Source organism: Typopeltis vanoorti, chromosome 8 (assembly GCF_054136105.1).
Source record: "Typopeltis vanoorti isolate ZY-2024b chromosome 8, IOZ_Tvanoo_1.0, whole genome shotgun sequence".
Taxonomy (NCBI): Eukaryota; Metazoa; Arthropoda; class Arachnida; order Uropygi; family Thelyphonidae; genus Typopeltis; species Typopeltis vanoorti.
This window is the reverse complement of record NC_143556.1, coordinates 8411057-8429674: the sequence shown is the minus strand read 5'-3', so window position 1 is coordinate 8429674 and position 18618 is coordinate 8411057. Positions and strand designations below refer to the sequence as shown.

The 18618-nt window shown below is 38.0% G+C and overlaps 1 protein-coding gene across 1 annotated transcript in view; it reads right to left on the bottom strand.

The window, feature by feature from the left end:
- Nucleotides 1–18618, bottom strand: part of LOC150103712 (nose resistant to fluoxetine protein 6-like) — a 308906-nt gene that overhangs the window by 182663 nt on the left and 107625 nt on the right. The window contains exon 6 of the mRNA XM_090396914.1: nt 4873–5040. Coding sequence (XP_090253040.1) covers nt 4873–5040 — 168 coding nt within the window. The remainder of the gene's footprint in view (nt 1–4872; nt 5041–18618) is intronic.

The window sequence follows — 18618 nt, the reverse complement described above, 5'->3', positions numbered from 1 at the left end:
ACTAGTTACCTCTACTTCATTCATCACAATTCCAGTATAAGCTGTTGGTTCTTCCATTCCTGCAGAGTCACCACCTGGATGATATACTCTTGCAAAGTGCTCGCTCAGTAATTCCACTATATCGACTGATTCGGTTACCTCCCTACCCTCAGCATTTTTTAAAATCATTCTGGCATGAGCATTTTTCCTTTTACTTGCAACATATTGAAAAAACTGTTTGGGATTCTCTTTAGCCTGCATGGCCAATTTTCTTTCATAATCCGCTTTTGCTTTTCTTACCACCCTTGTTACCATCCTGGCCTGAGCTTTATACTGTTCCTGTGCCTGCTGGTCACCTTTCTCCTTAAATTCCCTCCACAATTGTTTCTTTCTTTGCAGCTCAAGCTTAATAGTGTTATTCATCCATTTAACCCCTACTTGATTTATTATTCGGACTCTTGGTATACAGCCAGCCATTACCTCCTGCAAACACTTCTTAACCACCTCCCATGCACTATCAACATCCAGCCCTTGCAGTTTTACATGCCATGGCACTGAGCCAAGCACATTCCTAAGCTTGTCATACTTACCAGCCTAGTAATTCCACATGTATCCTGTCTTAATTGTAAATTCGACTCCTTTAGCTACCTCCCAAGTCTTGACCTTATGGTCACTCTCAGCAATTAGTGGCAACATTGTCATGTTCGTTACAGCCACATTCTCAGTTGCAATTACTAGGTCAAGCACTCTCTGCCCCCTGGTATTTTCCACTACATGCTGTCACAGATAGTTGTCTCTTAATAACCGCATAAAATCCAATTCCTTCCTCCCACGTGCCCTCTCCTCTTTCCAGTCAATGTTACCATAATTGAAATCACCCATAATAATTACCCTCCTTCCACTCATTTCTTCTATTTGCCTATGAATACTATCTCCACCATCTATTCCATCACCTGGTCTATAGCAGCACCCAATTGTATATTTTGTTCTGCTAGCCACAATCTCACACTAAACAGCCTCAAATGTGCTCTTTTCTCTATCCTGCAGTTCAACTTCTATACTCCTTGGCTGCAACTCATGAGCTATCATCAATAACACTCCTCCACCCTTTTTATTCTCCCTGTCACTCCTGAACACGCTTTACCCATCGCATTCAATCCCACTAGCTTTATCATCTTCTGTCAGCCATGTTTCACTAATACCAACAACCTGTGGCCTGGGAGTGCCAACCAAGGCCAAAAACTCTTCCTTCTTGTTCCTAATACTTCTGGCATTAGTGTACATGAATTTCAGAAGCCCATTAGTCCCATCCCTACTTTGATGCCTTATACTAACTATCCCATTCTGATTTATTGTCCTTCGTACTCGCGCAGGCATATTATACTCATTCATACACTCAACTGCCTCCCTAAAGTCTGCATATCTACTCCCCCCCCCTTAATAAATCTAGTTTCCCTGAGTCTGTACATCCACTTCCACATCATTCATTAACACTTTTTCAAGCCTCCGTACACCAACTCCATTCAAATGTAACCCATCCATCTTATATAAATCCTTTTGTCCATCAAACTCACTCCACACATCCACAAATTCCACTCCACTCTCCATGCATAACCCACGCATAAAGTCATTGGCAATTATGGTCCTCCTTCTAAACACTTCACTGTCATACCACAGTAAAATACTCACCAACCTAACTCTCTCACTCTTCTCTTTTGCTACCTCAAGTAATTCCCTCACATCCTCTATCATTTCCATTTTGTCTTCTTTCAAATCATTTGTTCTTGCCACAATTATCATCTATTTCACCCTCTGTTTTTGCACTCGAATGGATTCGCTGACGTCCTTTATGTTCACACCCGGCTGGTACGATTTCATCAACTCTCAACTATCACACCTCTTAATAGCGAATCCCCATACAGCAGTCACTCCTTCATTTTATTGACGTTTACGAACATTCTATTATTTTTCGTAATAGACTTTCGCCATTTATTAGTCGGTACGTTCAGCACACATTTTTCCATACGCTCCAGTTGCCTTTTTGCTCTGTGTATCGCTCCGCTCAATCTTGTGATTTCACTACTCGCCATTTTCGTTATCAATCAAATCATCCATTCGTTCTGTATTTCTACCTTCATTTACACTTTCAACGATGCTATCACACCTACCTGGCACTACCTCGCAATTCCCTATCACACCGCATTTTTTTCATTCTATCGTTAACGATATCACTCTCGCCACCCGAAACACGCTCGAGATCCTCATTCTCCTTACACTTTCTGCACATATTAACTCCACTATCACCATCTAACCAGACTCCTACCGCTCTTCGCAAAGCATACATCTCACAGACAGCACATTGCATAAACTCTTTTACATCAATACTCTTAAACAAACATGGCGACCTGGCCGCCATTTTTTTTTTTTTTTTTTTTTTTTTTTTTTTTTTTATCGGTTCCATATGTACGCTATCTTATCTTAAAAATAATAATTAAAATAACACAGAAAACACACAAAAATCGCATGGACACACCAAGAAACAAAAAGCAAACAATACTAAGTAAAATTCTAGTAAAATTGCGAATGATAACACAAATTACTACTAATCTTTTCAGGAGCTCGCGACAAGCCAACGTGATATCAGTGCGACACCTAACGACCTCCAACTATTTGATCTATTAGACTCTACCTCACACCAGATAGCTTCAAACTCACCGCCACATGGAAAACTGTTATTAGTATTACAGCCATAAATCTGAACTCTAACTGGATTCAAATCAAACAATACCATTAGCAGCCCATCTTTCCTCTCCATCATTGAATAATGAATGTGAGAATGGATCACATATCATCAAGTATTTTTAAGGATTGTGCTAAGCTGTTAGTTATGCCCTCGACCTGGTTATTTAATGAAGGTTCCTAAGAAATGGAAAGAGGGCAAAACAGTACCACTCCACATGCATGGTTCTTGATGCATCACTGAACTGGAAAGCTTGAACTAATGTATTGTGTTTCATTAAGTTTGTAAGGTGTGTAGCGTAATAATAATAATAATACTATACTATTCACCTCATCATTGTTCCATCTCTTCTTTCCCTTTACAGAAACCTATTTAATCATGTCTGTCAACTGCCTGTGTTTGCTTGCCAGTTTGTCTGTCTTGTGGAATTTTAAAAAAAAATTAAGTTTATATTGAAATTTTATGGCCAAAAAAACTAAGGACCAGTGTATTATGTCTGTTAACAGCATGAATTCTTCTAATGAATTTTTCTGTCTTGAGGGATGATAAACTAGTTTCTGAAAGGAAAAATCACAACAGCTCCATATGAGATCATCTAACCTTCAACTGAAAACACCCTTACAGAATTTCTTTACATCCTAGATGGGGTGCAAACCTAGGTCTTTTTTGATCACAGTGCTGTGAATACTGACTGAATTAACAGAGTGCAAAAAAAAATAATAATAAGGGTTTAGTTCTAAAACTCTGCTGCCTCTCTGAGAGCTGTTAATTCGTCGAATTAGCTTATAGAGATTCTACATGTTCTAGATGGGATTTGAACCTAGGATATCCTTTTCAACCAATGGACATCACTGTTATTAAGTGAGCTACAAATGACCCATCATAAAACTTAAAAGCTTCTGTTGATATTTCCATCTGGAATTGCCATTATGACAAGATATAATTCATGTGCTATTGTTAAGAGGCCTTCTATATATTTTTTTTGTCCTTTCTGAAAATACCAAACTCTCTCATGCCTCACTTATGCCTATAATTTTTGGTCTACATATGCTACAGACCTTTTCTCCTAAATTCCTAATAATTTGAATTTTTATCATAAATATTATTATTATAATTTGAATCCTCCAGGGAGTCCAAAGACTCATTGAGGGAGGGCACCTACTCTACAACACTCTGTTTCCACCACTCCACCAACTGCAACTATCTTCATCATCTACACCATTGCCATCTACTCCAACCACCACCACCACCACCACTAGCATTTTCACAGGCAGGATTCGAACCCACAGCCTTTTGTCTGGAGAGCGGATACGCTAACCACTCGGCCAACCAGACTGGCGCCTAGTTGGCATAGTTGACCGAGTGGTTAGCCTTGGGAGGAATTCCTCCCAAGCTTGCAGTTTCAAGAGGAGAATGCTGAAATGTTTCCTACTTACAGGAAACACTTCAACATCCTGGGAGATACATTCATGAAACACTTGGACAAATGCATATTTACAACAAATAAATAAATGCCTATAGGGAAAATAAGATTTGCAAAAATTAATGATTTTAAGCTTATTTTTTTTTTACATATTTTATTTGTATGTCATTGATTTGTCCATCACATTATTTTTCAGAAAAATAACATGTGCAAATGACAAGATCATGCAGTATACTATTGGAAATTAAAACTCAAAACACTTTAGAAGAGTAACTGAATAAAGAACCCAAAAGCAACAGTTTGGCATTGTAAAGTTATGAAAGTAGAGAATATTATACATCCTTCATTATGTTATAGACAAGTAAACTGAAATAGAACTTAAAAACTCTCAAAATTGTCCACAGAGCTTATGAGAATACAACCTTTGGTATCAGAATTGTCTTGGCTTGCACTACTTAAAATAAACGGCATCTGTTCAGGAGCCTATATGTTTTGCTTTTATCAATGCTTTATATTAAGGTTTCACTGTTCTGACAGCTATTTCAAACTTCTGGTCCTCATGAGAGAAAAGATAGAAACTTGAACAGCACAAGAACCTCCCCCATTCAGTTCAATATTATAGCAATCCCATTTTACTTCAAATCAGTTTTGATCGTTACCCAATGCTTGTTTACAAGTACATCATCTAAACTTCACTATAAATAAAAATTAATTTTTGTCTCTTACTCACCTATGGCACCAATGGGAAAAGTAAAAGAATGTCCCATTATTACCCAAGTCATACTGAGAAAACGGATGCCATGTATACAAGTCATCTGACCTTCCAACTGTTCAGTGTTGAAAAGTTTAGCTCCATTTGTAAATACACAGAAACATTTGAGAAATCTGGTTACAAATCCTTAAAAGGAAAAAAAAAAAAAAATATATATATATATAGAGAGAGATTTAATCATTTTTTTATGTCAGCCACAACACAAAAATGATACAAAATCCTATAAGCACATCAATGTAGAATGTTGGCAAAATGTATTTATGCATTAAAGTTAAGATAATAACTAAATGATTAATTCAATCTGAATAATTATAATTACTTCAGTTGGCTAAATTTAATTTAATAATAAACAATCAAATGTAATTCAACATGATTTAGCATATATATTACTTACAATAAAGAACAGAGTGCAATATAAGACAAAAAAAAAAAAAAAAGTATGGCACAGAAATAAGTTTTAAAATTCTGTCTGCAAGGCAATGAAAATAATAACATTATACTGTGTTCCTAAAATTCAGGAAAAAGTACCTGAAATTTCCAGAACAGTCTTGTGTTTGATTATTAAATCAGATGGTGTTATCGTAAAGGAAGTATCGAATCTCTATCCAGTTGTTGAGAGCAGTCATAAGGCAATCATGTGAGTGGTGGCTAGTGATTATGAAAAACTCAAGAAACATTTTGAAGCTCCTCATTCTAGGCTATATTTTAAAAACTCAGTACACAGACCGGAATGAGGAGTTGGGTGGAAAGAAGATTGCAACTGCTTGGTACTATTCAAGAACTATTTAGCAGCAATGACTGAATGCATTGCAAATTTCAGGAAGTTAAATAAGAGAGATTTAAAATGGATGAATGCAGAGATTACAAATGCAGCCTGGAGAAAGAAAAGGCATTATGGAGATGGCATAAGCTGAGTGCTAATAACTAGTTGCACAAGGAGAACAAAGAGTAAGCCAGGATGGCAATTCAGTTGATAAGAATAGGCAGATGTGCAGTATGAGAAGGAAGAATCAATGCCAAGAAAAATTCTAGAGTTAGTTTTGATATGCAGCAGTAGAAGAAAGAATGATTGTTTGAGATATTTGAGATAATGATATTAGTTGATGAAAATGGCTGGATGGTAATTACCACAGAGAATGTAGTTCAGGTATTTAATGAATAATTCATTAGGGTATTTCATATTATAAGTGTAAAGTGTTGCAGTGTGTAAGAAATGGAGAAAGAGAGACTAATGGTGAGTGAGAAGGAGTTATCTTGGCATTAATTCTTCCTTCTCATACTGCCATGGAGAAATTTGGAGAAACTCACGTGGTAGCCCTCAACATTTCAAAGGCATTTGATTAGGTTTGGCACAGGAGCCTACTTAACAAACTGCCATCCTATGGTCTGCCTTCCTCACTCTGCAACTGGATCGCACTTCCTCACTAGTCGCTCACTGCGTGTCATGGTGGATGGTTAACTCTCCTCAGATTTCCCACCAATGCAGGAGCATCCCAGGGTTCTGTTCTTGCACCCACTCTCTTCCTCTTCATATATATATAAATGTCCTGCTCTCTCAGACTTCCAACCCTATCCATTACTTTGCCAATTAGAGTACACTCTATTCCTCGTTAACTTCAATCCCACCAAAACTCAGTCCTGTCTGATCTCTTGCAGGAAAGAACTTGCATCCCTCCCCGTTACCTTCAGTAATACTGAGATATCCAAACACTAATCAGACTTCTCTACTTGGACTGACCTGACACCACCTCCAATCTTTCCTGACACAAAACTTAGTGTCAAGAAACTGTAGAAGAGACACAAGACATTGATCATTAATTAACTGAATTTCCCTCTTCTGGATAAAATTGAGCAATCTTAGGGATTTTGGTGCTCCACTCCAAACATGGGAGTAATATTCTATGGCTGGGAATATTTGGGCTTTGTATAGAGTTAGCAGCGATGAAGGTGTGAAGTAGTGTTTTTGTACAAGACAAGTGGAATGTTTAGATTTTGCAAAGGCCTTTAATAGACTATTACCTGACAAAGACCAACACTACCTAATGAAACTGGACCAGATGAAGTTGCATATTACATTACTGAACCAGATAGGAAACTGGCTGTCTGATAGGCATCAACCAGTTGTGCATGGTGGAGTCATATCCCACAAAAGGAGAATCAACAGTGACATGCCCAAGGAGTATGTTTTGGGGCCAATGCTGTTTATAACTTATATGTTAATGATACTGGGAGAAATTTAAATGGAATATGCAACTGTTTACAGATGATACAAAGTAAGTTGAGAAGTATGAGGAGTAGAGATGACGTCATGGCCTAACTGGAACATTTGAAAACATTGCGAGAAAGTGGTCAAGTGAGTGGATTTGCCAGTTCAATATTGCAAATTATGTTTTTGAAATTCAGATGGTAAGGATGGGATGAAGGGTATAAAATATTTATGAATATTTTGCAGGAACTGGAAAAGTTAAGGGATTTGGAGGTGATGGTGGTGGACAAGGAAACCTAAAATTTAGGAGACACGTTTAAATTTTAAAGACCAATTGATTGCAGCAATAATCCACGGAACACTAACATGTAGAAGTAAGGTGGTTATGATTCCTTTGTATAAAGTCTTCATCAGGCTTTCATATGTATTACTGGGCATAGATTTAGTCACTTAATTGTCAAGGGGAATAAGAATATATTGGAAAGGGCTCGGAGGAGATTGATTCAAGTTGTGTCCTGTTTCTGGAACATTAAGTAAGAAGAAATATTAAGGAAATGCAATTTACAGAGCTTCATGCACATGAGGAGGAAGAAGAGGAGGGAAGATATTATTATTATTAACAAGGAGTCCCCCAAGGAGTCGAAAGACTCCTTGTAGGAGGGGCCACACACTGGCCCTGTTTCTTACAGTTTCTGCTCTCACCAGACTCTCAGAATGTGGATTCCACTCTCAATTCAAAGATCTTCTTCACTCCCTTGCTCACACCTTCCTTATACAGCTTCCAGGATGGCGTTTTTTCTGCCCTTGTCTCCCTCTATTCTATGAAAAATTTCCTCCCCATTCTTTTGGTATCAACCTCTCATCAACTTATATGTCTCAATCATTTCCACAATCTTTCTTCAATTCAAAAAGTTCTGTGAATAGAACAAGTTGCATTCCCTTAAACTACTCTCATATCCCACATTCCATAAACCTGATACCAAATTAATGAACTTTCTCTCGACATTCTCTAACATATCCTCATCTTCTTGAAAACCAAGTTCCAAATTTATGGATATTGTCCATGCAGTCTAAGGCCTTGTACAAGGGTATCATAACCTCTTTGCTTTTGCATGTCTGATAAAAGACCTTGCACTTACAACATTAAACTGATAACTCCATTCACTTGCACCACTTACAAAGTTTGTTGATATCCTCCTGCAAGACACATCTACTCTGCTCCTCATTCTTCCCAACTATGCATCATTGGCAAACAGCTGCATATCTCTGGTTAAACCTGTCCCAACATAATTAATCAACAAGTTAAACAGTAATGCCTCAACAAAGAGACTCTGGGGCACTCCAACTTGCTGATACCCATCCAACTCACTAATCTCTTATCCAATTTTATCTGTTTCAATTTAGTCACCAGTTTGATGTGGCAATCTGTAAAATGCCTATGAAAAGTCAAAGTATACATTCATATAGGCAACAGGTGCCTCCCTCGATGAGTCTTTTAAGAATCCTTGGACGTGTCATGAAATAATAATAATAATAATAATATGCATCTCTTTTTTAGATGGAATTCTTCACATTTTTGTAGTACATAAGGAAATTGCTCAAACATGATTTTCCCCCTGACATTCTCAACCCAATTCAGAATTCTAGTCCTTACTAATCTCTCTAACACCGTAACAACAACTCCAAATACACAGATTACCTTATAATTTATTGCCTTAGTCTTATCCCCCTTTATGAAGTTGGAACAATTTTTCTCAATTTTCACTCCTTTGGAACTGTCCCTGTTGCAAGAACAATGATAAACTATTCACAATCATGTTCTCTGATGAAAGGATCAGATCTAAGACTCTCAACTCTTGTGAGTTCTCCACTACATATTTCCTAAGATTGTTGTCTCTTCAGAGCTGAAGAAATTCATTCTCCTACTTCCCTGATGCTATCTCTTCATTCCAATGAATACTGACATAATTAAAATTACCTATAATGATCATCCTTCTCTTACCCGCTAAACCAAGTTGCCTATACAAAATTCTTTTATGGCCTCCACATTCGCCTATAGCCACATCTGACTAAATATCTCACCCTATCAACCTTCATCTCACACCACCTTCAAAACCACAGCAACATGCAGAAACCTTGTGCAGAAATAATTCCTCACTATCACTTTAGCACTCCTCTCCCTTCTTGACCTTCATATCCTCGCAGAAAACATCATATCTTTCCATTTCTTATTCATGTTTCACATATTCAAACTTTTCCCAGGAGAATAAAACAATCAATGCAGTAAGTTTGCCTCCCTTATTTCTTATATTTTTGCCTTTCGTAAATTATTATTATTAACATTTGACCTCGATGGAATCATAGACTCATTGTGGGAGGTACTCACTACTGCATACAACACTCATCCAACCGTGTCTTAAACTGATTCAATGTGTACACATCCACAACACACTCAGGCAATGCATTCCACTCACCATCCTCTCCATGCAAAGAACCTACTTCTCACTCCTTTGCTCACACTCTCCTTCTACAGATTACAGCAATGGCCTCTTGTTCTACTCCCCTCTCCCATTCTATGAAAAATCTTTTCCATGTCTGCCTGATAACAACCCTTGGGACCATTGTTCTGCAATTTGTATGTTAATGATATTGGAATGGGTTTAACTAGTGATATGCTGCTGTTTGCACATGATGCATAATTGGGGAGAGCAATGCAAAGTCAAGCAGCCTTACAGTCCTCTTGTAAAGACTACTGTGTGCATAATCCATATGAGGCCTAATCAAGGCATTATACAATGGAATCATAACCTCTCTATTTCAGCATGTCAAGGTTTTCTGCATCTTTTTTTCACTTGGTTATACTATAAATTAACCACGCTACTGGCCAAGACGTATATATACGTCCAGGTTACCATGGATGTGAAGTGCATATTAAAATTGTAATACCATTGATACTACATTGAAATATATAATGGATACGAAGCATATGAGGATGTGTATTCGATCCATAATGGCTGGTAAGGTGGTTAAAGTTGCCAAGTAATTATATTCTTGGTTTCATCCTTTATCCAAGTGTAAGCAACTTCATGACTGGGCTACTTGTATATAGAGGCTGATAACTTCATATCAACTGCCTTAGTACAACATAATGCAACACACGTATTTTTACCAGACCAGGTTCAACATTTATTCAGGTCTGAACAGTGGGAATCAGACCCAGAAGTGATACAAAGGTTGAAGTAATGCAGATGTCATATTTTTATATACAAGTAGTCAAAAGGTGTCACACCTCATTACTAAAATACTCTGGGCATGGGTAGTGGCCCTTCTCATAATAAATAGCATAAAAGATATCTGCAAGGATATGTGTGTTGTATTATGGGATACCAAGGGAATTGATGTGATCTCGGCAGCTTCTATATACAAGTAGCCCAGTCATGAAGTTACCTCACACACACACACAAACTTTGTTTGCTTACACTTCAATAAAGGATGAAACCAAGAATATAATTTCTTGGCATCTTTAATTTATAGAGCTGATCATATCTAAAACTCTCAATACTTGCATTCCCTCCTTTACATTTTTGCCTAACATAGTTGTCTCTCAAGAAATTCATTTTCCTTATTCCCAGATGCAATCTCTTCATTCCAATCTATACTGCCATAATTAATATTACCCATAATAATCATCCTTCCCTTGCTTACTGAGTAACTCAAGTTATATATAAACATTTCTTTATTACCTCCACTCTATATTTATTGGCCTATTGCAAGATCCAACTAAATATCTCTTTATATCAACATGCAACCACACATCTGAACATATATTCTACCTCATCTGAATATAATTTTATTTATTTGTTTATTATTATTATTATCATCACCCCAAGACTCCATGGAGTCAGAGACTCATCTAGGAGGTCCTTTTGTCATACACACAGCTCATCATACCACACTTAAACACACTCAAATTCTCTGTAGATAGACATCTTCTAAGGCAAGGCATTCCAATCATTCACGGCTTGGCATGCAAAAAACCTGCTTCTCACTCCACTGCTCACACCCTTCTTATACAGCTTCCAGGGATGACCCCTGGTTTTCCCCTGATCTCCCATCATTTTCTATAAAACCTCTCCAACTGATCCTATAACAAACTCTTACTAACTTATAGGTCTCTATCATATCACCCCCTCTTCCTCCAATCCACTAGACTCTGTAAATTGCATCTTCTCAACCTTTTCTCATATTCAACATTCCAGAGATCAGAAACTATCTTAGTCAGTTACCTCTAGACCCTTTCCAATATTGCTTCATCCTTTTGAAAACCAGGTAACCAAATCTGTGCACAGTAGTCCATTTGTGGCCTAATCAAAGCCTTATACAATGGAACAAGAATCTCCTTACTTCTACAAGTCAGTGTCCTCTGCATCATTCCCAGAATTCTTTGTGTTGTCACAATTTTGGGAACGTGTTGCCTAAATTTCATATCCTTATCTGCTATCACCCAAATATCTCTTATTTCTTCCACTTCTAACAATATATCCCTAACAAGCATAAATTCTACCTCCCATCTTTGTTTCCCAAATTTTAAAACCTTACATTTTGAAAAAATTGAACTTACTTGCATCCTCATTCCTATGCCCATTCACTCAATCTATTCAAGTCTTCTTGTAAGGTCACAACATCTCTGCTCTTCAGAGTCATCCCAACTGTGCATCATCTGCAAACAACTGTATATCCCCATCTAAATCCTCACCAGTATCATTAATATACAGGTTAAACAGCAATGGTCCTAAAACAGACCCCTGAGGCATATCACTAGTGGCTTTCTTCCAGGATATTGCTCCCTCGTACACAACTTGCTGATACCTATCAGATAGCCAGTCTCTAATCCAATGCACTAATCTAATTGGCAAGGCAATGTTAGCGGTGGTGTGCAAGAAGTGCTCTGGATTCAGATAAGTTATTCTTGAAATAATTAATTGTATATGAGTGATTGTTTGAGTAAGAGCTGCTATAAAAGTTGTGAGCTACTAGTATTATTAGTGTGTAGGATATTTTGCTTAAACTTGATTACAAATTTGTTGTTTTTGGCCCCTAGAGTAGTAACCAGCAGAGGAAAGATGGGGGAAGTTTTGTCAATGCATGATTTTAACTTAGAGTTCAGTCGTTTCATGAAGTGCTAGATGTGCAACATGTATTCTTTTGATTACATAGATGGTTTGTGGACATTTGGGGCTGATGGAAGGAGGGTATGTGCGAAGTGTGAGCTGAACAAGGAATTGAAGAGTTTGAATATGAATTTTATGAGAGAAAGTGTTAGTAGCAAGTGTGTTGCATGAAGAATGAGTGCTCGTTCAAAAGAGAAGCATGGTGTGAAAGAAAGGTGAAAAATTGTTAAGAAAGCATTGAAAAAGAAAACGAGTGAAGTGATTTGAAAACCTTAATGGATAGTAAAAAGAACGAAAGAGAGGCGAATGTGGCAGAAGGAAACAAAATTGAGGGAATGAAAGAAACTGGAAATAGCATGACAAAAGGATCAAAAGTGGAAAAAATTGAAAGAATGAATGAAAGCGAAAGTTGGACACATAGACTGAAAGTACAGAAACTCAAAAGGATGAATGAGAGTGAAAGAGTGAAGCAGGAGTCGAGATTTCGAAAATTAGAAAGATTGAATGATAGAGAGAATGTGATACGAGATTTGAAAGATGAATTGGGTTGGATGAGGCAAGAGATGAAATGGATGCAGAGTGAAATTAAGAAAATTTGGGTGAAAACGATTAAAACAAATCAAGTAGGTACAAAAGAGTTAATGAAAGACGAGTGAGTGGCATTGTATGGCAACTCCATTATTAAAGGCATGCTGGATGAGAGGATGCACAAGGTATGTTTGTCAGGCAGTAAAATGAGTAGAGTGATTGAAGCATTGGATATGAGGAGGGAGCGAGCAAAGGAGTTGATGGGTTTAATAGGTACAAATGACTTGACAGAGGACAAAGAGCATGTCAGAATGGATATCAGGAGGCTATTTAGATGGATAAAAGAAAATAGTGTGACAGAAAGGGTAGTAAGTGTGTTGCCTAGGTATGACTGATGAGATGAGGAGGAGAGCAAGTATTATGAATGGCATTACACGTGTGGACAGACTTATGTGTTCGTCGTACATGTTGTTTATTTTTTAACGGTATATATTAGAACACAGAATAATAAGTAAATAATTATTTATTAACTTATTGCTGATATTTTGCTGGCATTATAACCAGCATCTTCAGAGCACAAAAGCATAGTTTGTCATAATACGCGAGACTATAACAACATGGTGTAATCAACGTACTAGTTAAACAAAATTGTAGCAGCAACACAAAGACTAGAGTCCTGATTTTAGCACCCACTATCTGAAAAAAAAAAATTGTAACTATCACATAAGACTAGAGTTATAAACAGAGAAAAAATTCACAAATGAAAATTCACTTCCTGGCCCAAAGACACAGTAAACAAACTCAAGCCCTTCCATGTTAAAACACCTAGGATTTATGGAGCACCAAAAATTCACAAACAAGGTACACCCTTACGCCCAATTGTGGACAGTATAAATAGTCCCACATACAAACTGGCTAGACATTTAGCTAAGCTACTAGCCACTCTCACAAACAATTTTCCCTCCTTTGTCAAAAATTCAGCCCACCTAAAAAGCATCTTACAACACCATACCCCAAAAAGCTCAGACTTAATGGTAAGCTTTGATATCACCTCACTATTCACAAATGTACCACTAATAGAAACCCTCAATCTACTGAAGTCATACTTCCCCCTGATATATTTGAACTATTCAAATTCACAATACATGCAGGATATTTCCCAAGGAAAGGGAAATTATACAAACAAATAGATGGGACAGCCATAAGCTACCCCCTTTCTCCCCCCCAGCCAACTTTTACATAGAACACCTGGAAAAACTAGCAATCAATACAGCCACTTTCACACCAACACTTTGGCTACGCTATGTTGACGATGTGCTTGCTATTTGGCCACATGGCTCAGAGATACTGAAAACATTCTTAGCGCATTTAAATAGCCAACATCCAAAAATCCACTTTACAATGGGGAAGCTAATAACTGTCTGCCCTTCCTGGATACACTTCTCACACGTCTTCCAGATGGTTCCTTATCATTTTCAGTTTTTAGAAAACCCACACATACAGGGAGATATTTACACAAACAATCACACCATCACCTTTCTCAACAATATGGCATTTTAAAGACGCTAACCCACAGAGCGAGAGCAATCTGTTCCAAGGACAATGCTCTTGCTGCTGAACTGGCTCACCTATGCCACACCTTCTTAGCCAATGGCTATAATCCCCATAAGATAAACAAAATACTAAACGTTCCTAAGAAATCCCTCCCACTATCCACCACAGAGAACTACAACAAAATAGTCACCATCCCATACATTAAAGGCACATCTGAAAAAATTTCTAGAATTCTTAATAAACATGAACTACACACCACATTCAGACTGTGTGGCAAATTAGCAACCCTTATCCGCTCACCCAAGGACAGCATTCCCCCTTTATCACATCCAGGAGTCTACAAAGTACCCTGCTAATGTAACCAAGCCTACTACGGTCAAACAGGAAGAAGCATGAACATCCGCATCAACGAACACAAAAGATACATCCGGCATTATCACTATGGCAAGTCGGGCCTAGCAGACCATGCTCTGGATACCCCTGCACACAGGATCAACTGGAAGAACACATAAGTACTGCACAGAAGCTCTTACAAGTCAGAGAGATTGTTCTTAAAGATTTGGAGTGTGTTTCAGGGCTTCTGTTCAACAAAAGCCCTGAAATACACTCCAAATCTAAACAAATATTGCTGTATAAATCTGCCTAAAATCTGGGAGACAGTCATCTTAAGAAAAAACTAGTACTGGTTTTTTCTCTGTTTAGGACTCTAGTCTTATGTGATAGCTGCATTTTTTTTTTCAGATAGAGGGCCCTAAAATCAGGACTCTAGTCTTCGTGTTGCTGCTACAATTTTGTTTAACTAGTCCGTTGATTACACCATGTTGTTATAGTCTCGCATATTGTGACAAACTGTGTTTTTGTGCTCTGAAGATGCTGGTTATAATGCCAGCCAAAATATCAGCAATAAGTTAATAAATAATTATTTACTTATTATTCTGTATTCTAATATATACCATTAAAAAATAAAGAATATGAATGGCATGTTGGCTGAAATGTGTGAGGAGAGGGGAGTACAATTTTTTAATGTGAGGAATGAGCTTGAAGGATGAAGTGAACTATATGGAAGCGATGGACTGCATTTGAGTGGTTATAGTGAGAGTCATTTGGAGATACTATTGCTGATAGTAGAGAAGTGAGTATAGAGAATGGATCAGATCAAGTGGGAAGTGATGTGGAAGAGCAGGAGAGTACGACAGGAGAAACTGAAGAGGTGGTTATAAATAAGGAAGTGGCATGAGCATGGAAAATGAGAGAATGGGAATGGGTGTGCAAGATGAACAGGGAAACGGGGAGGCTCAGGGGGGAAACAGATACACAGCATGAGAAAGGTGGATGCTCCAAGAAGATGGGAGAGCATGGTAGACAGGAAAGGAATGGGATGACCTGGGATCAAGAGGAAACAGTTGGAATTGAAAGGGTTCTAAAATGAATAAGCAGAAAGGGAAATGGCCCTAGTCAAGCATGGAGAGATCACATTGAATGAGTGTTCAGTGGAACTAGCTGTAGATCCAGGAATGAGCTGTTGTGTTTATATACAAATGCAAGAAGTGTAAGAAACAAGGCAGATATAATGGTTGCACTAATTGAGTCTGTTCACCCAAAAATTGTTGGAATAAGTGAGACATGGTTAGATGAGGACGACATCCCGACAGGAATAGAGATGGAAGGATATGATGTGTCTCGTGAGGACAGAAGGGGTAAAAAGGGAAGAGGAGTGCTATTGATGATAGAGAAAAAGTAATGTCCATACAAAGTAGAGATGCAACAGAGAAATAGTGCCAGTGGTTTTGAGGCAGTATGGTGTGAGATAGAGGTGAATGGAATGAAATACTCGGTTAGATGTTGTTATAGAACAGGAAATGTGGATGGTAGTGACTATTAAATGTATAATCAAATTGGTTAGGAAAATAAGAAAAGAGTGATCATTATGGGCGATTTTAATTATGGCAATATAGACTGGAATGATGAGACAACAAATGGAAGTAAAGAAAATTAGTTTCTTGAGTTTTTGAGGGATAACTACTTCAGACAGTAAGTAACAGAGGGCACATGAGGATTGAGGTCTTAGATTTGGTCATCTCATCAGAGGATGTAATTATAAATCAAGTGTCAAATACCCACCAATTGGTGAGAGTGACCATGAGGTGATTACCTGGGTTGTTTGCCAGCACTGTGTGAGGACCTCTGTAAGGAAAGGGCATATGTGGAACTACAAGGGAGGTGATTATGAAGAGCTCAGGACACAGTTTGCAGGGTTAGCATAGAATGAGGAGTTAGCTTGAAAAAAAATCAATGCAGCTTGGCAGATTTTCAAAAACTATCTAGTAGATGCAATGTCTAAATGTATTTAAGTGTGAGAAGTTTAAATAAGGTAGGTGTGAAATGGATGAAACAAAGAGACTAAGCATGCGATACAGAAAAAAAGAGCATTATGGAGCAGCATAAGAGAAGTGGAAATAACCAATTCCATTAGGACTACAAAGACCAGGCAAGGCAGGTGACTTGGTTGGTGAGAATAGCTAAAGAGAGGTATGAATAACAGTTAGCTAAAGAAGCCAAAAAGAATCCTATGGAGTTCTTTCGATAAGTAGCCAGCAAAAGAAAGAATGATCATGGAAGGATGACATCGATTGGAGAAAATGGTATAAAGACAGCTGTTGCAGAAGGTGTGATGGAGATACTTAATGAGCAGTTCATAAAGGTCTTTCAATCTTGTGAATCTGACTTCATCGAGAGATTGAGAGCAGTTTATGATGGGGAAGTGAGACTGACTGTAAATGAGCAAGAGGTGTATGGGGAGTTGATCATACTAGATGTAAATAAGGCTGTGGGACTTGATAATATATCACCACGTATTCTGAAGGAATGTGCCAGGGAGTTGATGCCGACCTTGACATATTTTTTTAATACGAGTCTTGCGCTCAGTCAAGTTCCTAAGGAGTGGAAGATTGTGCCACTTCATACAGGAGGTGATAGAACTCAAACATCAAACTATAGGCCTATCTGTGTGTCAGGTGTTTGTAGCTAAGTTGTTGGAGAAGCTTGTGAGAACTAGGATCCAGAATTGGGTTGACAACAATGGTATTATCTTTGATGGACAACATGGATTTGCTAAGGGGAGGTCATGTTTTTGTAATCTACTCACTTATTACAATAAGGTGACTGCTTCCTTGGACAGAGGAGAAGGATACACAGTAATATACTTAGATTTTGCAAAGGCTTTTGATAGATTACTGCATGATAAGTTGATAGTCAAACATCAGTGAATGGGCTTGGATATTATATTGGTGCACTAGATTGGAGATTGGCTATTTGATAGGTATCAACAAGTTGTGTATAGGGGAGTGATATCCAGGAAAAGGAAAGTTACTAGTAGTGTGCCTCAGGGGTCTGTTTTAGGGTCACTGCTGTTTAACTTGTATATTAATGATATGGATGAAGATTTGGATGGCGATATTCAGTTCTTTGAATATGCAGATTTTAATATGTTTGCAGATGATGCAAAATTAGGATGAACCATGAAGAGTAGAGAGAATGTTGTGGCCTTACAAGACTTGAATAAATTGAATGATTGGGGATGTGAGTTCAATGTGGCAAAATGTAAATGTTTAAAATTTGGAAAACAAAAATGGGATGCAGAATTTATGCTTGGTGAGGATATATTGTTGGAGGTTGGAGGGAATAAGAGATCTGGGGGTGATAGTGGATAAGGATCTGAAATTTGTGGACACATAGCCAAAACTGTGAAGACAACACAAAGGCTTCTGGGAATAATGCAGACACTCATGTGTAGAAGTAGGGAGATTCTTGTTCCATTGTATAAGGCTTTGATTAGGCCACACATAGACTATTGTGCCAGATTTGGTCACCTGATTTTTAGAAGGATGAAGAGATGTTTTAGAGGATCTAGAGGCGACTGACTAAGTTAGTTTCTCACCTCTGAAATGCCGAGTATGAGGAAAGATTTAGAAGATGCAACTTGCAGAGTCTGGTGGACAGCAGGAGGAGGGGAGATATGATAGAGACCTACAAGTTATTAAGGGGTTGTCATAGGATCAATGCTGGAGAGGTTCTACAAGACATAGTGGGAGATCAGGGGAGACCCAGAGGTCATCTCTGGAAGCTATATAAGGAGGGTGTGAGAAGGGGAGTGAGAGGCAGGTGTTTTCATGCTGAGTTGTGAATGATTGGAATGCCTTGCCTGAGAGTGTGGTATCTGCAGAGAATTTGAGAGTGTTTAAAGCA